Below are 23,395 nucleotides of genomic sequence, written 5' to 3' on the forward strand. Positions count from 1 at the left end.
TTTACTTCCATGAGTTATTCATAAAATTAGGAGCAGCAGAAATGAGACTGATTTCTAATGTGATTTTAACAATTAAGTATCAGTTAAGTCTGTGATAAAATTCCTACCACCTTCAGTGGAATCAAAGCTGAGTCTAGAAGCGAAAATGGAATGTCTGCTCTAACATAGGCAATTGATGTTTTCATGATAAAAAATATTTTTGTTACTTATGAACTGACCAGCTAAATGGATTGTCCCCAGTGACTTAGGCTCCCTACGTCCTCTTCAATTCATGCATCTGGGTATGCTGTCTGACAATGATGTTTAGAGAGAAAATGCTGTCACAGAACATCACAATTTCAGCATGTGATACACTCCCTAGTAGCTAAACTGGTCTTGTCAGTTTCATTTTATCCACTGACTTCACCAGGAGCTAAGAGAATTGAGAAAAAATATACATGTTTTCATTTATTTGGGATAATGGACATTGTGTGTCCAAATCCAGAAGAAAAAACTAATAATTCCTATTTGTGAAGCTATCTCATGTTTTGTCATGTACCAAACTCATTCCAAAAAACAAGTATACCAAGGAAAAAAGACTTGAAGTGACTGGTTCAGTTATCCAGTATTCGTAGCCTGAGGCACACACGCAGCACTCACATACTCATCCTTCCTGCACACATCCACAGATCTCCCTTGGCATATCAGCATGGATACCCTAGACCAGTCCTTAGGCTCTCACTACTTGTCTTCTAGACCTACTTAAAGTTTGCTGGTGAATGCACATGCACACCCCATGCACACCATTTCTGGAGAAGATACAGACACTTGCTTCCCCCCCAGCAGCTGACAACAAGCACGTGCTGTGACTTACAGCTCCCATCCAGCCACAGTTGCAGAGCCCACACTCACCTCACAAAAACCAGTATCTGTCTTCTCAGTAGCTGTTTAGCAGCAAGCACCTCTCTCGCCCCAGCAGCAGGGAGTAGAAGACCCCTGCTTACTCCAGCAGCTGAATTAGGTAATTTATCCAACTGCAAGAAAGCCTTAAAAGGATCTTTTGAGAAGATTATAACTATTATAAGATTATAACTGTTTTAACTATCCAGATGAGTTCAGTGCACTCATATAGGACTTGCTAGCATTGAAATTTACATAAATCACACAACTTCTCTCTATGGTATGCAGTTTACAATCAAAATTGAAATTTCATAATCAACTTTATTTCCAGCATAAAAATAATATACGAACCTCAAAGTGGTGAGATAGAAAGTAAATCTAAGTGTATGCATATAAGGATGAAAATTAGAATTTAACAGTCACTTTGTCAAAGTATCTTTAAGTAGTAGAAGTTTCAGTGGGACAGGTTATTCAGGCTGCCAAGCAGAGTATCTAGTCTGTAAGAATCAGCATTCCTGGGACAAGACAGCTTCAAAGATCCACTCTTCAGAGACAATTAAAAGCTTCTTGTGAAGGAAAGAAAATGGCTTTGGTTATACAGGGAAAGGATTTTTATTTTTCTGCAACTGCTCTTGATACATAGCTAGACGTAAATATAACCGTCAGAATCAAGCACCTCTGCAGACCTCTATTTAAAAAAAAAAAAAAGAACATTTTAATATGTTGAACAAAGCACAGCATTGTAACACTCACTGAGACTTTTTCTAGGTAGACTGTATTAATAATGAAGTTTTCTTCCACAATGCTTTTCTTCTCTGGTTAATGCTTTTCTTCTCCGATGTTAAGCAGTGAGAGATAGGTGCCAAGGTAGCCTTAGACAATGTGTCTCTGATCTACAAACTCCTTCTTTCTCTGCCTCCAGGGAGGCCCTTCTATTTTCTTTCATAACTACTGAGATTCAGAATGGAGAGTTGTGCAGTTCAGTGAAATTACTTTTAACTTTTATTTACAGCAGTATTAGATTCCTTCTTTATAAGTATGCCTGAGTATGCCAACAGCAAAAAAACAACCAGCCAACCAACCAAAATAAGCAGCAGCAGTAACAAATTACAGTTATTGTATGTAAGTAACCATGAGCAATCCTGCCCAATGTTATGAATGTAAACTCAGTTATGCAGCACAATTGCACAGTAACACTGGGCAGAACTCCTACCATGTGCCCATTAAGAAGGAACACAGCTTTGTAAGGTCCAAGTCTAAGAGGTAGCAGCACATACTGCCTGACACCTGTGCAGGACCAGAGTGTGGATGTCAGCAGAGTTTTCATTTATATTCCTTAGGAGGCACTGAGTTCACATATGAGTACCCATCATTAGGATGAGGGACATTATGACATTATACTAATTTAACATCCATTCAACATCCTTCCACAATAATCAGCTACAATATTTTAAATTAAGTTCCTGATCCACATATTTTATCCCAATTTGCATTTATGGTGTATTGGGCATACTAAAGGTTGTTATTCATTGCAGAATGTTCTTTTGATTTTCTGTAGTGAGTTGGTGAATATGCAACTAAAGGAATCTCTCCTATGCTGGACGCAAATTCAAAAATGTTTCTGTTATCAGTTCTTGTACTATCTTCTTTTAATTATAGATATAACTAAGATGTAGAAATAATTAATAATGGTATCTTTATATGCATATATAATTTTGTAATTATATATAATAGCCTATTATACATATAATCGAGCTATATAGAACTCAGTCTGAAAAAAACAAACTGAAGAATATCTTATTGTTGCCAGCATCATAATATGTAAGAAGTTTCCAGCTTCTGATTTTCTGAGCAAATAGACCCTCTCTAAAAAAATCTATTAAAATAAGTCTGCAAGTACAGTAGGGAATACAATAAAATTGAGAGTTGTTTCATTTTTATTTTGGTTTGGTTATGATCCAAATAAATGCTTTTGGAGTTCAGCCCAGTTTGGGTTCACAAAACTGACAACACCAGCCGCAACCAGGGTTTCTGGCTCTGCTTTCCTTCTTACAGAGATAGGGAGCTGATTTTCAGTGAGAACTGCCACTCCATGGGTTTTCAGCCCTGGGCTCAGCATCTCAGAATGATGGAGGCTGATTTGCTCCTCTGAGCCTCCTGTTCTGTACATGCCACAGGAAACTGCTGAGAAATCTGCTAGGGAGACACAAACTGAGGGGCAATGGCACAGCCCTGCTAGAAAGCTGGAGGCTGCCTCAGAGAAGGGACTATGACTCCGTTCCAAATCTCAGGGTTGAAGAATTCTGGTAAGGCTCTGTCAAAGCCTGAGAGGATACATATGAAATATTTTGCAGTCAGTAAACTGCAATTTTCTTGCAGATATCTATTTCACCAAAATTACATCCTATTATTTCTACTTGTTGAAGATGAAACAAAATTAAAGCATATTAAAGAAATCTGAAGTAAAGTGACCTTTCCTCAGTGTAGCTCAAGGAGGATTAAGATAAAGTGACCCAAGACCACTTAGCGTCTGAATTAGAACTTCTATACAAAGCTTTAATGTTCTTTAGCTAGTGTGAGGTGGTTAATTTAAGTTCTCCTCAGTGTCCTGTGCCTTTTTGATGTTAATGGGCTTGTTCTCCCATTACAAATCTCCTAATAAACTGCCATGATTTACCAAGGTGCTTAAATGTGTGGTTAATTTAAAGTACATGAATCCTTTCGTTCCAATGATACTTCACTTGCCCTTAAAGTTAGACATATGCTTTCTAAATTGTAGCCTGAAAGCAATCAAAAGAAGATTCTTGGACACCGTCATTCCCAGTTATGCAAGGTACTGATCCCTACTATCACAACTGTGTTAGCAGATACTTAATATTTCTTCAAAGTTCTCAGCACCGTGGAGGAAGAAATCTAGCCTCTATCAGTCAGCAAAATCAAGGCTTGATTTTCATCTGTCTACCTGCCTTCACAGTTTGAGGCAATTTTGTGTTCACAGATCACTGACCTGAACTCATTTGCCTGAAGTGAGCACAAATATTAGCAGTTATCTAATCACCTAAAGAATATTTGCACCTGTTATGAATTATGCACACTGAAATTCAAGCTCAGTTATTTGTATATGCAAAGTTATATACACAAAAAGACCATTCTGAAAATCTAGGACAAGATGTTAAACAGGGTATTTTATAAAAGAAATACTGACTTGTCGGAATATTAAATATTTTATGTCTGGGTAAGAGCATATGCTTAAAGTAAAATATGGATTAACACAAGATTTGTCACAGTAGGACAGGATAATGTTTCTTGCAGGAATTCTGAATGTTTTGAATCTATTTGGTAAACATACTCAAAGAAGACAACTGTTTCTGTCATTAAAGAGGAAAAGTTTTTCTGTTTCTGTATGCAAATTACTATGTTTATAAAAAAGATCTTCAAGATTTCAGCCCAATCCAGATATAAGAAGAGCTAGAAATTTTTGAGAAAGTAAAATGATGAAAAGCAGCATAAAAAGTTGGAAGAGTAACAAAAAATTCCAGTAGAAAGAACATTTACTAACATAAGCTGTAGTTTTCTGTCTTGTTTCCATTGGTTTATCTGCTAATGCAAATGGCCAACTGCAACAGTATGGCACATATTTTTACATTAGTTCTTAATTAAGGATGACAGCTAAGGTGGTAAGTCAGAATAAGACTTATTGCTAGTTAAGGCAAAGTAAAAGAACTAAGTAGGACCTCGGGAGGGTACTCATGTTTTGTCAGTTGACAAAGACAGATCAAGAGAGAGAAATAACTGAATTATAATGAGGTGGAGAGTTACCAGGAATACAACACAACCCTAAGGAAATTATGCTAAGGTTAAAAAACCTTTTAAACAGGGATTTCACAACATTTCTTGAGCTGCATAGTTGAATTCCTGATGTCTGAATCCTATTCAGCTCCCTGCTACAAGCTTACAGTAAAAGCCTGTTAGTATAAATGATGCAATGTAGTTTTATTAGTGAGAATTAATCTGTCCATTCGTTTTCAATTAATGACTGAGAAGTGAAGAACAATCTCAAAATTTAACAACTCACTTCTTTATATTCAGTCTGAAAGTAAGGCTTTGACTTCAGACGTGTGAAAGGTATAGCTGAGCAAATATGACCCAGATTCACAATGTTCTGTGCTATAAATTTTCATTTCTTTGATGCACAGTAAGCAATCTAAGCTATTTAAAACAGCTAGTTAGAGTGACTCAAAATCAGAAAGAGAAGCCATTATTTTAAATATTAAACTAACATGGACTTTAAAACAAAATATAAAAACATTTTTCTGCATATTCTCAGATTTTTTGTTCTACTTATGTAAGAAATATCTACATACTTCAAGTTAAAACAGGAGAGGAGGAATTTAGTCTGTTCTATTTTAGGTTCAGAGAAATCTTTAGGGAAAGCAAAACACCCTCGTAATCACGATAGATGAAACAGAGGTACTTCAAAGAAGAAAATTCACAATTTTCAGTCTATTTTTCATTTAAGAAAATGTCCTGGAAGTCCTTGAATTTTGACAGTCTTGTACCAACTAGCTGCCTGCAGCAATCCCATGGGCCTGCTTTTCAGATGCTCGCAGGTTGTGATCTACAGTAACACTACTTCATATCACAAACACAAACAGCTTTTCTTGCATATTTATCTTATTGCTATCATGGAAACTGTATGCACAGCACAACAGCTTTTCAAATATTGAGGGAACATTAAATTCTTATGTTATCTCCCCTTTAACATCCCCTCCAAAGGCAGTATAAACATTTTCAGCTTTTGCTGATATATACTGATTTCTTACTGCACTGATTCAAAATTGAAATAACAGCTGAATTAAAAATAGCTGCCCAAGATGTAAATTTTACAATCTTCTAAAATATATAGGCCAAAATATCAATGACAAGTGACTCTATTACTGCATATAATATTATAACTAGATGCAGATTTACCAAGTTAGATCTACAGGAAACTCATCTCTTAAATCACATGGCCAGTACATCATATTTCTGTGCAACACCATTGCATGATTATGCAGTCTTTTCCTCCAGATTCATTTGTTTTAGATATGATCACAGATATATAACATAGGGTCCAGTACTTGATAAAGGATACCTCTGTTTATTTCTATGTCAGTTGAAAGCTCAATTAAAATGCTGAAGCACAGATATGTATCTACTGCCATTTGAGATATGAGAATAGTTTTCTATTCCTGCTGGTGTTCAGTGGCTGTTAAAGAGCATGGGCATGAGTCTGAAAAAGACTATCTTTCACCTCTATATAGAAACAAGCATCCCAGGATAGCTTAAAAGGCAAGTGCTGCATATATATGGGCAACTGAATCAAGCTCTTGATGCCTAATGTCCCCTTATAATTAGTATGTATCTGGTCAATATAGTAAAAGGAGTGTGGAAAACTATCAGTTTATAGATACTTATTTGTTGATAATCTGCTCTATAGACTCCATTGTCTGAATCTTATGTAATAGAATTGAGACACATGGCTCACATGAAGATACTGACACTGTGGTACATAATTTAAGTTTTTTATTTCATAGGATGAAACTCCACCTATTACTTTTTGTTAACAAGGACACACACTTCTAATGCAAGCTGGGATTCCAGGTACTCACATATAAAGTATGCGAGTATCCACAATAGGATTCATGCCCACTGAATAAGATAGTCTAGAAATCCATGCATACTTTGATGCCAAGATTTTATCAATTCACTTAATTTTAGCATTCATTACAAGGTCCATTTTCCTGCTTATTCCAAATGGTATCAGTCTTGGACATATTTCGGGATGAAGCTTGATTTATTAAATATTAAAATATGCAAAGCTTTGAGAGACTAGTCTCCTTGCTGCAGAATTATAGTTGTCATTATTGGGTAGCAGGTTACGAAGTTCATGGTTTTGCAAAACACAGTATTGAGTCAGCTATGTCACTGTCTTGGAAAGGTAACAACTATAAATTAGAACTACTACTGGTCTACTAACTGATTTAGCAACAGAAAAATATTCATTTGGAACTGTTGCGCTGAACCAGATATGTTCTAAGCGTAGTCCATGCCTGAACACTTCCCATAATGTTGCTTTATATTGAATACTGAGAATTAGTCTTCTGAAGGTAAGTATACCGAGATATAGAGCTGCAATGAACAACATAAAAAAGTATTTCACAACTAGAAACAAACTTCAGAAATGTTAATAGCCTCTGTAAATTTGGAGTCCTCTGTAAATTTGGAGTAGATAAGATATAATTTTTCCCAGTGTTTGCTGCATTTATTAGAGAGATGACAAGGAAGTTCCCCACGTGCTCCTTTATACCAGTTACCATCTCTCAGTTAATACAGCAGAACTAAACTGTGTATACATTCTTCCACTTCTCTGACAACTTGCAAAAAATACATTAGAGGGAACTTGTTACTATCCATCATCTATGAAATTTCTTCTGCTAGAAAATATATATAAGGCATAGATGTGATCCATTTACTAAGTTTTCCAGCAATTTGCCTTGACACCTTCCAGATGAAATTTTTGCTGTACTTCTTGTAGTAAATAGATGTGGGAATGGTTTGAATGGACTGAGTAGGTTTAAAATTCATTAACATACCAAGACTTCTGTGAGGCAGAAAATTAGAATGAACTCTAACAGGTTGAAATTTGGTTGAGATAAAATTACTGGAAATGCAATTGCAAGGATAATATCAAGAGTCTAAGATCTTCATTTAAATATCAAGTACTCTTTTAATATTTTGAAGAGTAATATTGCAGCAATGAGAAGTTATTTTTTCTGCTTTTTGTTGCTTTTTTGTGTTTTTTTTTGTTTGTTTGTTTTTTTTTTTTTTTTTTTTTTTTGGCAGGGGCAGAGTGGGGAATATGCATTATTCTAATAAAATGTAATGAAATAGGGAAAAAAGTCTTACTTTGAGGGGAAAATATCACATAACATTCCAAGCTATAAACTGTTGTAAGTGCAGAATTTTCCAGTAGTTACTGTTTATTCATCTGATTATTTGCATTGTAAGATTTATTAGATTGCTCACGTACCATGCACGTGTAACTACTGTGTAAAGTTACAAGGCTATTTACTCAACCATGCATATATTAAAGGTAGGTATATTCTATTCTCATACACATATGTATGTTGGCTTTTCAAGCAAGAAGCATAACAACAGCGTAATTAGGTTTGTTTTAATTTATCATGTTCTTCCATTGTTGCTCCCAGAGTCCAATTCTTTCTGAGTCAAGAGGACAAGAACTTAGGCACATCGAGCAGTGAAACAAAAATTCCTTTATGTCATTAAAACAAAACAATTTTTTTAATACTTTTTTTTTTCCTTACATAGATGCTCACATGTATCAAGCTACTGTTAACAGCCTTTAACAAAGCACAGAGCATTGTTGTATTCATTGATTCGCCATGAGAATTTGTACAAAGCAAAAGGATTGTCAATTTTTCTATGATAATAGCTGGACTTAATATAATATTAATTTCTCTGTAGAGAAACTGTTCCATTTCTTCTGCAAACTCAAAGTTGTGACTTGCACTATATAATCTTTTCTTTAGCTTTAGGATTTCAGTAGAGCTGTAAATATTTTCTAAATTTGTGCAGTCTTTTTTAAAAAAAGCAAAAACTAGTATTTCAGTTCTTCCTCAGAACTGTTAAAATATTTATAAAATGAGAGCAAAGCATCCATTAAAAATAGCTGAATCTAGCTGTTCTCTTGCTTTCAGAATGTAAAGGTCAGCCGTAACTACTGACATTTGTTATTCAAGAACCCTAAATCATAGGAAGATAGAAATAAAAAATACCAAGATTTGTTATTTCTTCTCTGTCTCTGCAGACGTGTAATTTATTTGAGTTCGTATAACAATTGCATGGAAAGTACCGAAGTGTAACTGTCTCATTGCCACTTTTGACCTTCATAGTCTGTTTCAGTGGTTAAAATCTCATGTATTATCAGCACTTGCAGGCTGCTCTCAGGGTCCTCCGTTGGCATAAATGCCAAGATAACAGCAGCCAGAGAGACTGGAACATGCCTGTAAGAATATGGGGAGTGGGATGCCCAGTGTGGTTGAGTAAGCATTTGCACCAAATTGATTGCGGTAAAGAGGGATGCAAATATTAATTGAATTAAACAGTAACCAAAATATTAATATGGAAGTTTTGGGTGAAACAAAACAAAACCAAACCAAACTAATCAAGTAAATAGCAGTGTAACAAGTATATGCAGTAGGCAGAAGAGCACTGATCAGACTGGGGTCTGTTGTATGGCCTCCTCTTAGGCATTCTGACTCCAGCTTGCCCAAAGCCAACAAGGGGCATCCTGGGACCTGCACCCTGTGGCTGTAGAGATCTTCAGCTACCACTGGGACAATGCTGGAGTGGCTGAGGCAGGCATCTCTCTCTCAGGCGTGCCCCAGCAAGTAAGGTCTACATCCCCCATAGACTCAGGAAGAGTGCTTGTGCACATGGTGCTATGTTGGGGTTAAGGGGCTAGATTAAAATTGATTGGAACCACAGAAAATATTTGGAAGATGTGTGGTTTCTTATTAATATTTTCAATTGTGATTCATCTGTTATATTGCTAATATTGATCCTGAATAAGTAGTCTACATATTATTGGTTAACTATACTTCATTAATAAATCAGAAAAATCAGTTCAATCCTGATTTGGTTGAAAATATGAGGACTGAGCAAGTTTTTCTGTGTAACAGGAACTTGAGTTACTAATGAACTTCCTCTAAGCTGTGATTGAATAGTTTGGAAAAGGATGCTTATTTAACCACACCCACCACTTCAATTACCATTGCAGAGCCTAGTGTTAGCTCAGTTTGCACTTGCACCATATTTTAAAAGCATTTCTATAAAGAGAAAAGTATTTTGCTGCCAGTGGTATTCATCTCTGTTCAACAGTCTAGAGAGGGCTGAAGAAAACAGGTGTTTTTGTTTGTTTTTCAGATCAGTTTGAGTTTTGTTTTGTTTTGTTTGAGTTGGTTGGGCTTTTGTGTTGTTCTTTTTTATTTCTTGTTCATTTTTATTTGTCTCTTTTCATTGTTATTTTTATTTATTTTTAATTTTATAGGGCTTTTGTTTTTTTGTTGTTTATTTTGCTTGTTTTTTATCCCACATTATTATTCTAAGCCAGATTCAAAAGATACTTGGTGAAATTTGAAAGATAAGAGTAGATTTCTACTACCCCAAAGATTCGGGTTTCTTTTTAAAATTAATGAAAAAATGTTTATCTTAATTTATTTAAAATACACTAATAATTACCTAATATAAACTAAATGTGTAGCTGGAATATTTATTTTGCCTTCAACACTACCAAACTAATAATTTGTACTAGAATATCCTTTTAGATACTTGAAATTCTTTCTCACAAGTTATGTCAATCCAAGTATGCAAGTTCCAGTAGATTCTATGTGATAACTTTTCGTAATTTATTATTTTATAATTTTTAGGGCAGTGACTATTTGAGATGAAAAATTACAAATGATGTAGTATTAAACTGAAGTTACAGTAGAAGTACTGTACTCAGAGAAGGTTAATATGCCATCCTTATTTTGAATGGCAAGGTGCCCAGTAGTGGTGAATTGATATATAATTTAACAATTATCCATACTGCAGTAAGTTTTATCTATTAATTTTTCAGTGATTACATTAAAATACAGCCAGGAGTCCCCAGATCAGTCCTAATACTTTTGTCAGCTTTCCAGACCAGGGGATCAGTCTTTAAATTCTTGTACAAATCTGAAAAAGCAAACATGGAGAAGTGAGGTTGCCTGGTACAAGAGCATAATGGGAGTGACATAATGCTTTCTTAGGATCTTTTTTTCAACTCTGTGATTATTACGAAAAAATATCCTAGGCAAGTGAGAGAAAGATCAGTATCAGGTGCTTCAAAACCGGAAACAAAAATTCACTATAACACTTCTGAAATAGCATTGTTGTTTAATTTGACAGGCAGCTCAGCACCACACAGCTGTTTGTTCACTCCTCCCTCAGTGTGATATGGAAAAGAATTAGTGAAAGGTAGCAGACACAGATTCAGATAAAGACAGTTTAGTAGGACAGAAAAGGGAGTGAAAATTATGAGTAAATAAATGAATATACAAATAATTAAAACAAGCGGCACACGATGCGATTGCTCTGCATCCTGCAGATCAATGCCCTGCTGCTGCTCAAGCAATAGCCTTCCCGCCAGCCAACTTCCCAAGTTTTGTTGTCCTATAGGACTTCATATGACATGGGATATCCCTTTGGCCAGTTTGGGTCAGCTCTCCTAGTCTGTCTCCTCCTGGCATCTTGTGCCTCCCAGTCTCCTAACTGGCAGAGCAGTGTGAAAAGTCCTTGTCTTAGAATAAACACTGCTCAGCAATAACTAAAACACTGGGGTATTTCAACAGTATTCTAATCCCATATCCAGAACAGAGCTCGATACCAGTCACTGAGAAGAAAATTCACTATATTCCAAATGATACCAGGACACATATTAAATGGAACTTTTTTTTTTTGTTGGAACTTAATTGATTTTCTTTGTTAATTTTGGCAACACAAGAGAAATATACTCCCATTATACTCTGCAGTATCTATTATATTTTTGCATTTTCATGTTTTTCATTTTTATTAATACTATTAATCTCAGGATTAGATAGTATCTTATAGCAATTAGCTACATGTGCTAATTATGTATTCTGTAAATTAGCTCTCCAAGTTCAAAATTACTTCATAATTAAATTGATTGGCCTATCTTTTCTATTTAAAGTCACGATAACAACTCTATCTTTTAAATTACTTCCTATGTTCTTTATCTGTAGATGTATATTTTCCCACTTGTTTTTTATCCATTCTTTGAATGTTCCTAGTCCTTAGAATATGTCTATCTGGTGAAGTTTCATGTGCCTAATCATTTGGGACCTAATTCAGATCCTGAAGGAAACAATGGGAAATAATACTCACGTGAACTTTGATATTCTGCTGCTTTTTAACAGAAGAGTGACCATACAAAAGAACTTCAAGGTATGTATGCTAAGATGATCAAGACATTTTTTAACATATTGTTATCAATTTTTTTTTAACATGTATATTCAATTACAACGGAATGACAGAAGGGTTGAGTTTGGATGGCACCTCTAATCCAGTCTGCACTAAAAGAAGGTTCAACTAGAGCAAGACATGTCTGTTTGGATTTCAAATATCTCCATGATTCTACCTGTTGCATATTCCAATCACCCTCATGGAAAAAGAAAATTCTTACATTTGAGTAGATTTGCCTTTATTTAGTTTTTGCCCATTGCCTCTTGCCCTATCAATAGGCACCAACAGAGTCCAGCTCTATCTTCTTTACCCACTCAGTCAAGTCTTCATAGATGTTGAAAATACCTTCTTAAGCCTTGTATTCTTCAGGCTGAATATTCCCAGATTCCCCAGATACTTTTCATATATTAAGTGCCCTAAGCCCTTAATGATGGTCACAGCCCCTCACTGGACTGACTACAATACATTCACGTCACTTTATACTGGTGATCCCAGAACTGGACACCCAAGTCATTTCATGTAAGGCTGTTTCCAAGCTAGTCAGTACTCATCATGTACTGGTTCCTGAGATTTTTCTTCACAAAGTGCAAGATTTTGTTGAACTCCATGAAGTTCCTGTCAGCCTGCACTCCCAGTCTGTAACCTAATCTAACATGCAAGTCATGTCAACAAATGTTTGTTTTTTTTTTCTTGTGTGCTGATGCACATCAACCAACATCTGTTTGATATGTCCTTGAATCTGTCCAAATAACAGTTAACACAACACAGAATTTCATCTTTAATATTTTAGTCATACAATTTCATATCTTCTCCTAATTGGCTAAAGTTTTGTGGAAACTTCATGTACAGACCAGTTTATTTGCTATTTTCAAATATACACATTTTCACATCATTTGTAATCAGTTCTTTATAAAAACCAGAACACTTACAGAAGGAAGACAGTGAGATAGAGTTGAATACATGTTGTAAAGGCAGTGATTTTAAATATGTTCAAATCCTTGCTTACCAAAACCCAGATGAGAATTATCATCTTCATTACTTCTAGGACACGGGCTTTCTCTCTTGCTGTGAACGTCTGGAGGCATGGATACCCTGAAATTGTTTCTGTATAAGAAAATGGTACTCTACACAATAGAAAGACTGTGTCTTTCAAAAAGTTGACCAATGTTACGAATTCTTGGAGGCTGGAATCTTGCTCTCTGTGGTCTTCGTGGTATCTTTTTGTAACTACTTATGATAAAATTCATGCCACCGTGTGTATTGTGGCAGCTGCTGCTACAGTTCATCCTATCAATATTATTTGGCTTCAAACTCAAGACAGTTTCAGATTTACTCTACAAGCAATTTTTATTAACAAAATTAAACATACTGAACATTGGTGCTTTATGTAATAAATATACTTGAAGTAATATCTGACCTTACTCCTTTTTATTCTGATATTTATTTAGTAAGATTGTTGTATGCTATCTGAAGGAATATGAAAGCTTGCTTTTGGCATTTGGAAGCTTAGTTTATGATTACTGGTGGGATCTTGAAAGTGTTCAGTGTCGGCTTAAATCTACTCACTTTTAATTCAGTGGGAGTCTTATTGTTGACTTCCATGTAAGCACAATAAAGCCGGCTTGCAGCCTCTTTTGAAAATCCCATCTAGTAGCAAATACTATTTATTTGTTCTTATTTTGTTTCACAAGCCTCTTTATTTTTTGATACACGAATGTCTTTTCATATTCCCTGTACTGTGGGTTGAAGAGTTTTTTCTACTTTTTTCTTTTATCCACTTGTTCCATTCATTTGAACTTAAGTTGAACATTTAATTTATCTGCTATTTATTAGATTTCTATTGTTTCATTCAATTTAGCATATTTTGAAAGACATTCATTAGCAAGAGAAATTGATATGCATACATTCACTGAAATGTTTTAAGAAAAGTTTTGGACAATCTTGTTAAACTTTCCAAGGAGTCTCTCTATGAAATATTTTATGACTCATTCAGGTTTATAAGCAATTCTGGAGTGTTTCAATCAGAATTCTTTAAGAGGAATAAAGAAACTGAACTCTTCTGAATATACCTGCAAGAGCGTAAGACTGAATTTGTTGCTTCCAACACCAGTAATGTTCTGAACAATTCCTATATGCAAAGCACATTTAAATTAGAGGAGTTCTAGCTAGTGCATTCTTATTACTTTCAGGAGCCACAGATGTAATTTCAGTATAAACAAATGGTTAACTATGTTACTAAATTTGCCATTTTGACCCAATGCACAACAATCAGAGTGAACATCTTTCCATCATTTATCAGCAGTTATGGGCAACCAACGAGGTCCCACATGATAGGAGACATGCCCATGTGATGCCCATCTACAAGAAGAAGAGTATCTGGGGAACTACAGGCCTGTCAGCCTGATCTCAGTATCAGAAAAGGTCACAAAACATATCATCTTGAGTGCAATTGCACAGCATATGCAGAACCACAAGGGAATCAGGACCAATCAGTATGGATTCATGAAAGGCAGGTCCTGTTTGATGAACCTCATCCCTATTACCAGGTGATCCACCTGGCGACTGTGGAAAAGATTGTGGATATAATCTACCTAGACTTTAGTACTATCCCCCACAGTACTCTCCTGGAGAAGCTGGCATCCCCAGGCTTGGACAGGTTTTCTACATTTTGCTGTGTAGAAAACTGTCTGGAGTGCCAGGCCCAGAGAGTAGCAGTGAATGGAGGTAAATCCAGCTGGTTACTGGTCATGAGTGGTGTTCCCTAAAGGTCAGTACTGGGGTTTGTCCTGTTTAATATTTTTACTGTTGATCTGGATGAAGAGATTGAGAGTGCTCTCAGCATGCTGAGAGAAAGTGTTGATCTGCCTGACGGTGGGAAGGCCCTATGGAGGGATCTGGACAGGCTGGATTGCTGGGCTGAGGCCAATTGTGAGGTTCAACAAGACCAAATGCTGAATCCTTCACTTTGGTCACAACAACCCCAGACAACCTTACACCACTTGAGGCAGAGTGCCTGGAAAGCTGCAGAGAAGAAAAGTATCTGGGGGTGTTGGTTGACAGCTGGCTGAACATGAGCCCAGCAGTATGCCCATGTGGTTAAGGACAATAGCATCCTGGTTTGTATTAGAAATAGTATGGTTAGCAGAACTAGGAAGACAGTTGTCCCCCTATATTAAGAACTGGTGAAGCCACACCTTGAGTACTGTGTTCAGTTTTAGACCCCTGACTACAGGAAAGACACTGAGGCCCAGAAGCATGTCCAGAGAAGAGCAGTGAAGCTTGTGAAGAGTCTGGAACATAAGTCTCATGTGGAGCGGCAGAGAAAAATGAGATTGATTGTCTGGAGAAGAGGAGGCTCAGGGGAGACCTTGTAGTTTTCTAAAATGACCTGAAAGGAGGTTGTAGTGAAGTGGGATTGGTCTTTTTTCCCAGATAATACTGATAGGATGAGAGGTGATGGACTCAAGTTGCACCACAGGAGGATCAGGGTGGATATTAGGAAAAATTTCTTGTTCTCAGAGCGAGTGGTAATTCATTGGAACAGGCTGCCCAGGGAAGTGGTGAACTAACCATCTCTAGAGGTTTTCAAGAAAATGGTGGATGTTGCACCGAGGGACATGGTTTAGTGGATAAAGTAGTGATGGATTGGCAGTTGGACTTGGTGATCTTAGAAGCCTTTTCCAACCCTAATGATACTATGATTTTCCACTGAGTTTTTCTAACTTTTCAGTTCTGTCTTTGCTTCTGTAGCTAACATTAACAAAGAATTTTTCTTTTAATAATTTTACTGGTTTTCATTCCTGTATCCATTTGCATTTTTAAGATTCTTCTACATTAAAAAAATATCCATTTACATTACTGCTTGCTTGTTGATTTTTTTTTTTTTTTAAGTTAAAGTTCCCTTGTAATAATAAATAAATTAAGTTAAAAGTATTCATAGCTAGACAAGAAAAATGGAGAAATCTATTTCTCATGTTCAATTTGTCTCTGGAGAACCAGAAAAGAGATTTTGATAGTGGTTTCTCAGTATGACCTACTACAAAAGTAAGGCTTAAATTGAATTTGTATCAGTGTGTCTCAAGGTGAAAGAAAGTCCTTGTCAAATTGTAGTAGTAGGTGAGGAAGATGGGAGATTGTGTGATTAATAGTCATGGGGATAGTTCAAATAGCGTTGATGCCAACTAAGGAAAGAATAATGTGTTTGATCAAACAGTTACATACTTTTGCAATTTTTGTGACTTAATTGTATGTGGTTTTATTCAAGTTGCTTTTTTAACTTGTTCCGATTTTCCACTCAGAAAAAACCTTTAGTTCCACATATTGCTCTACTTGTTTTATTGTTGCAAACACACAAAAGTTACCTATAAAAATGTATTCCTATATATCTGAGAATACAAAAGTGAAATATGCTGATTATACCTCTAAGTCATTCTACTTTGGCTCCTGAAAAGGTCACAGAGACTAGAGTGTGGGAAGCCAGATTCCTCAGCAGAAAGGTCACACTGCCACTTGGAAAAGAGGAATGGCAGGTCTAACAGAGAGGCCAGTTCTGACAAAGGAAGTTAGAACCACAAGACAATAGCACAAGCTGTCTAGTTTTCAGATTGTACCAACTCATCCAAAATACAATGCCCTTTCTTCTCAACTCTTGTAAGGAGCATTCCACTTTACAGAAAGACTATTTCTGGTCAATGGGCAGGAAGAAATGAAACTTTTCTAACAGTATGCACAAGTGCAGAAAGCATTAATAAATGTCAAAATGGTAGTGAGATATTTTAAGTGAACTTGGTTCTCAGCTGACTCACACACTTCTGTGATTTCCTTACCTGAAGAATCAGATGTCCCATTTTACTTTGTTGACTGTCCCATGTCAGGGGAAAGTCAGGCATATAGACTACAGTGATTCAAATCAGGAGTCTCTCTCCTCATCAACAGCTGTAGGCATTTTGCCTTTCTTAATTTATATTTTGTTTGCAGAACAGCTACATGAAAAAAGAAAAAGCAAAACAAACAAGTAAATACTTGAACAAGACATGTCACGCTTTAAATTGTTGATGCGGGCAGAAAATCATATTTGCATAAGCTAGTGGCTCCAAAGAGCTTAAAAAATCTTAAGAGAATATATTTTGATATTTTAGGACAAATTTCCAGACCAGTTCCTTGAATGGCTCACTTCATACTTGTATCACCCATTCTAGAGAAAACAGAAAAATGCAAGAGAGAGAAGTAAAGAGAGGGCAATGTGGGTAAATGACATATAAATTCAGATCACTTACAACTGTCGTGGAATGAAATGTTCATGCTTTAGTTACTCGGGAGAACAAACTGATGGGGAAAAAAAACAGATCTGGCTTTGCTGCAGGTTATTCTTACACTAAGAGGCCTGGACAACTCATTGCTGGTAGAGAGGAGCTGATGTACTGCTCCTTGTTTAATCCCACACAGTCTCATTTTCCAAGCTTCCAAGTGGCTCAATTGTATCAGGAATGGCTCTCATGGACTGTTTCTACGTTGAGGCCTATTTCTTTCTGCTGTCTGTTTATTCCTTTGTTCAGTTTAACTGTACTTTTGAGGAATTCTTGATTATGGCTTTTTATAAGAATATATTTTTTAGCTTTTGTTTCCTTGTTATGTATAGTTGGAAAGTTTTAGAACAATTTGGATCATCCGGATTCCTCAGATATCCAGCTTCAGAAACAGAAGAAAACAAGAATTTACTTCTGTTAAGTGCTTGCATTATCATGTTTCTACCCACCTATCCCCTGTACTACATAAAGCTATCAAAACATGAGTTTATTCATACATATTTTTCATTTTTACTTCACTCTTTTAGGCAATTGAAATCCAATGTGCTCAGCTAATGGCTTCATCAGCAAAACCTTCTACCTACAGTGCTAATCTCCCATTTCAAATTCAAAATAAAATATACTTTATTTGTCTGGGGGGATGGGTGCTCTGGTTTTGTGATTAGAAAATATAACTAAATCCTTGGATGACAGCATTCTTTAATACCTATTTTATTTTCTTCAGGCCCTTTTAAATCATTTTGCATAACAGTCTCATTTAATATAAGGACGGAGTGTACTGTAGAAAGGCTCCTAGCTAGTGAGAACAGAGGATACAGGGAAGGGATGGGATTGTGAACAAAGCCTGTCTGTTGATTGTTATGTTATACTTGGTTTAATTTATACTAATCATTTGCTGGACATACTAGCTGCCTGGCTGGCAGATTTTTGTTATCAGATATGTTGATGAGTTTAAAATTGCATTATTCTTAACTTAGTAGACTTAAGAAGCAAACACTGTTTGTCCATGCTGATTTAAATGCTGAGTAATTCAGGACTCTTGAAGTACAGTGTTCCTGTGGGATAGAAATGAGAAAACTAACAAACAAACAAACAAAAAACAACCCATCACCAACACCTATGTACTGTCAGAAGCAGCAGCTATTCACAGGGTCAGAGAAAGAAAGACCAATAAGATCATGCAGTTCAACCCATGCCTGTGACCGCTCTAGACCATGTGACACTCAGTGCCACATCTAACCTTTTCTTGAACACCTCCAGGGATCATGACTCCACCACCTCCCTCGGTATCCTGTTCCAATACCTCACCATTCTTTCTAGGAAGAAATGTTTCCTAATATACAACCTGAACCTCCCCTGGTTTTCCTGTTAATAAATTACATCTGAGCATCATCACCTTTTCAAGTACTTGCTCATGCAATTGCACTCATGACTATGAATATGTAAAGCAAATTAGATCTTATTCAACTCTGTTTTTAGTAAAAGTAACTGAACTCGTATAAGTATTCCACAAAAGTGGAAACAACTTTCTTTTCTAAAATATAACAATAGTTGTCCTGATTCAAATAGAGGTTTCAGCTGTGTCGATGGCCAATAGCTGACATGAAAGCAGATGATCCATAACTTAGAGCCAGTTCAACATTCCTCTCAAAGTCTGTAAAATTTCATTCCATTTGTGCTTTTTATCTTCTATGTCAAAGTTACCCTTATTTTTGTTTTCTGAAAAGTAAGAAATGATAGAAGAATTTATCAACAAATATTTTTGTATTTCTTAAGTTCAACAAATTCACTTCTTTTTATTTTGCATTGATGAGATATATTTGTTGGAAGTTTTTATTTCAAACAAAATATTGGAGTCTTGGCTCAGAAACAAAAACTATAAATCCTAGTTGATAAAAGTAAAATACTGATGGCATGGATTTGGCTGAGGTTGTTTTATAGAGTTGCAGCAGTGTAGCCTTTCCATGTAAACTATCAGAACCTTTAGTACATCAGAATGTGAACACACAATATTTGACTGTTTTTTCAAGTTAGTTCAACTGCTGAATGCAGAACAAATATAACTTACAGTTAATATGTTGTCTTTATCAAAAAAAAAAACCAACAAGAAAACATTATCACAAATTGGAAATAAAAAAATAACCCCCAGAACAAACAAACAAGCAAACAAACAAACAAAAACCGCACAAATCAATTCTAAAGGCAACCTTTTTTTTCCATTAGAAATCACGTAGAAATTTATATAAAAACATTTACCAAACACTAAACACATTAAACAACAAACTTGTTAAAATAAAAAACTTCAGACCCAGAAGATCTGACTACTGAATGAATGGCAAACAGAAAGGCACTCAGAAAATAAACTTAGCAGTATTGTGAGGTTTTGTGACAAAATAATTTTTTCTGAGACAACTTTGTTTCTCTTAACATGCCGTGTCTTTGTATTTCTAACGCTGCTATCCTTGACGCCGAGTTAAAGATGAGTTTCTTACCTCAATGTCAATGTGTCTTGATTGGTATAAAAACTGTGCAGCTCAGACCAAAACCTGTCTTCAACCTTTCCTGCCCTCAATATTTCTACTTCAGGACTCTTTTAGCTCCTTCAGGTTTTTTTTTAACATATCTTATCTTTTCTGCAGAAAAAATATGTATGTAAGGAAACTTAATTAAAGAGAAGAGGGAAATACAACAAAGGGAAGGAAGATTGCCACAAGATTGGCATAGAAAATAAATGTAAATAGCTTATATTTACACAGGGGCTAACTGCATTAAAAAGAGGCCAGAATCTTTTACTATCGAGGACATGTATCTCTTTCTTAATAGTAAGTGTAACAGTAAGGCTAACCTGAACTGGAACATATATGATTACAGGAAAGTGCTTCCCTTACTTTCGAACAAAACAGGATTTGGAATCAGGCAATCCCAAGAAATGGAAGTAAGACAAATTGATGCATTACAGGCTCAGAATATGGTTCTGCTATGGTCTATCTCCAAATCCCTTCTTCTTCTTTATGTCGACACCAGCACATATCTAACCCTTTCATGAGTGAGCTCAGCTCACAGAGCCTGAATGAAGCCACACATTTGTGTCGTAGCTGAATTAGTATCCTCCTAGCTCTCACTATCTCCTAGATATCTCACTAGTTTCACAAAGCAGTCAAATAAATCACTCAAGACCACACAGTTAGAGATGAAACTGCAAGGCCAGAAAGAAAACTGATTACTACAATAGTCTCAGCTTAAACCATCATGAGCCCAGAGTGCACAGGCTGGATAGGGACAGCTACATTGAGCACTCAGAATAGTACTTACCTCCCAGTCAGTAGCATTTATGTTAATACATCAAAGGTAATTTCATGAGTGAGTGCATATTCACTGTCTTCTAAACACAGGATCTGACCTGTAATTGATGCAAAGTACCTGTGCTGCCTTTAATAAATGCATATCACTCTAGGTCAGCTGCAGCCCTTCTCTATCTGATGAGCATACAGAGTCTTACTCAGGAGGCTGAAATACGGAGTAAACCAAAGAAAGGAAAAGGTGGCACAGATCCAAACAAAACTGAAGATTAACTTAATAGTTAAAATAAAGGGTTTACTTAAAAAAAAAAAAAATAAAATACCCACACTACAGTAGGTCTGATTTCTAGGTAAATCATCTTAGATTTTGGATTATAATATGAAGAATGACTGTTGAGATGCTTCAGCATCCCATAAATCCCAAATTTAGTACACTTGTAATTAGAAGAATCATTTGGTCTTTTTATGAATGAATATTTTAAACTCTGCAGATACGGGACATCGATTAACTTATTTTTTTGTTTTCTTTGGACATCTGAGATAGCACATAGGAATCAGATTGAGAGTTTGCGGTGTTCAGTTGCTTATTCCTTTCTGTAGGCAGCTTTGCTGCTTGGCCAATTTACAACAGCCAGTACAGGTGAGATCTTAAGAATGAGCACAACCCTCTCACAGTCAGTGGTCAGGGCTGAAGTTGCTGGCATCCAAGTAAGTGTGCCCATCTCTATTCTGGAATTTTCAAATTATTAAAGAAATTGTTCAGGTTTTTTGTACCGCAGACCACAAAAAAAATAATACAAATAATAAAATAAAAATAATAATAATTAAAAAAAAAAGTGATAAAAAGTCTTAACAAGACTGTTTCCAGAGGAAAGCAAGATTAATGAAAACATTAACAAACTCAAGACAGTTGTCTTCTGAAGCAGCTCACTGATAGGTCTGTAACACCTGGAGCTTCTTCAAGTTGCAAAAGGGGGAAACACTTCAGCCAGCTATTGGCAGCAATCTAGTAAGAGGTCTTGTGCAGGCAGGACTACAAGGAGCATGGGAAAGCCAGCTGAGTGCTTAGAGGGTTAGAAAAAGTTCTGCTTTAATTTTAAAACTTACTTTTAAAGGCTTGATTCTAAAATTGACACCATGATTTGAGAATTCAGAGTCTCATGTGTATATTTTTTAAAATACAGGAATATATATTTCTCATAACAGATTGCATTTCAAAATAACTCTCAAAGGAATGCAGAACTGATGAGAATTTGCTGGGTAGCAGAGTGACAAGCAGAAAGTTATTTTTAAAATGAGTAGCATACGGGCAAGTGACTGAAGCTCATAGAAACTAATCTATATGAATGACTTTAAAGGAGATCAGATTAAATGTTAAGCATCTACTGTGCTGTTGAAACATTGCATAGATGCTGGTTTTATTCAACAATAAGTTTACAGTCCATTGTTACATTAACATTTCACAGTTTTTCCAGGAAAGGAGTAAATCAAATAGCATGCGTCAGCAAAAATGTCTATGCATTTCTACTACTTATTTAGATTTTGAAATGGATCCACCACAAAAAGGATAACGCACATAAGAATAAAATAAAATGGAATGCCTCTCTAATAAGATGAATGGCAAAGTGGGATTATTTTATCTAAAGATTTTCATGACTCTTGCACCACTGCACCATGTTCTAATAGATATATTAGACTCTTCTGTGCTTTAATGTAGGACAAGGGGAAACGGTTTTAAGTTGAGGGAGGGAAGATTTAGGTTGGATGTCAGGGGGAAGTTCTTTACTATGAGAGTGGTGAGGTGCTGGCACAGGCTGCCCAGAGAGGCTGTGGATGCCCCGTCCCTGGAGGTGTTCAAGGCCAGATTGGATGGGCCCCTGGGCAGCCTAGTCTAGTATCAAATGTGGATGTTGGTGACCCTGCATGTGGCAGGGGGGTTGGAGATTCATGATCCTTGAGGTCCCTTCCAACCCTGGCCATTCTGTGATTCTGTGATTCTGTAATGGTATTAATCAACTCATATCTATATCTGGAAAAATTTGCTATTGAAATTTTACAGGGATGTGTATTATGAAAGCGGACAGTATAAGAAGCAGCTCTTGTGGCCCTGCTAGAGCAAGAGGACTGGACAAGATGATCTCCAGAAGTGCTGTTCAACCTCAAACATTCTGTAATTGTGTGATTCTGTGAAAGCAAAAGCAGTGTGTATGTAAACAAATGAATGTATACATGCATAGATATATATATCTTTGTGTATAAAAAAGGCTACATGAAGTCTTTCTGATATATGTCAATGAAATATTCTTATACCATCCTTCCAAAAATCTATGCCATCAAAATTTGTTACGTAGATCTGCATTCTTTCTTTGTAACTGTGACACAATGATGTGGAAATTCAAGGTTTAATTTCTCATGACTTCTCAACTGTTGATACTTTATGGATGTATGATTCAAGACTGTTTAATCACATTAAATGCATACTGCATCAAAAGGAAACTTCAAAAACTTCAGCATGTGAATAATAAGAGCTGTCATTTAGCATACCTGGCTTAGTTTTGAGTTCTCATTCTGAAATAAGGGAGGACAATTTTTACCTCTCAGTCCTGTAATTTTAGCACACATTGTATTTCTTTTACAAGGGTTCTGACTGTTTCACTGTTCAAAAGACTGATAAACATAACTTTAAAAATTACCTAGTGGAGCAGTAGCCTATTGCAAGATGTAGATCCTACAATAATTTTCACAGCTGTGAGATCCTGATTGTTCACTATGAATTATTCACTGTTCAAACAGCATGTGGTCAGATACTCTGTTTACTTTTGGTCTTTGTCTCTCCACCTATTA

The 23,395-nt window shown here is 36.0% G+C and overlaps 1 protein-coding gene across 12 annotated transcripts in view; it reads right to left on the reverse strand.

The window, feature by feature from the left end:
- LOC146544758 (uncharacterized) overlaps positions 1-23,395 on the reverse strand; it is a 74,728-nt gene that overhangs the window by 21,561 nt on the left and 29,772 nt on the right. For 3 of the 12 annotated variants that reach the window (XR_014882599.1, XM_085221348.1, XM_085221346.1), the window contains exons 3-4: positions 12,953-13,038; positions 892-1,036 (exon numbers count right to left, since the gene is read on the reverse strand). Coding sequence is in view for 5 of the 12 variants with exons in the window: in XM_085221348.1 (XP_085077474.1) it covers positions 892-1,036; positions 12,953-13,038 (231 nt within the window). In the remaining 7 variants the exon portion in view is untranslated. Of the gene's footprint in view, positions 1-218; positions 1,446-12,952; positions 13,039-16,772; positions 16,929-23,395 lie in introns of all 12 variants that reach the window. The other 9 variants (XR_014882604.1, XR_014882603.1, XR_014882602.1 and 6 more) reach the window with 8 other exon arrangements.

Source organism: Meleagris gallopavo, chromosome 3, assembly GCF_905368555.1.
Source record: "Meleagris gallopavo chromosome 3, MGAL_WU_HG_1.1, whole genome shotgun sequence".
Classification (NCBI taxonomy): Eukaryota; Metazoa; Chordata; class Aves; order Galliformes; family Phasianidae; genus Meleagris; species Meleagris gallopavo.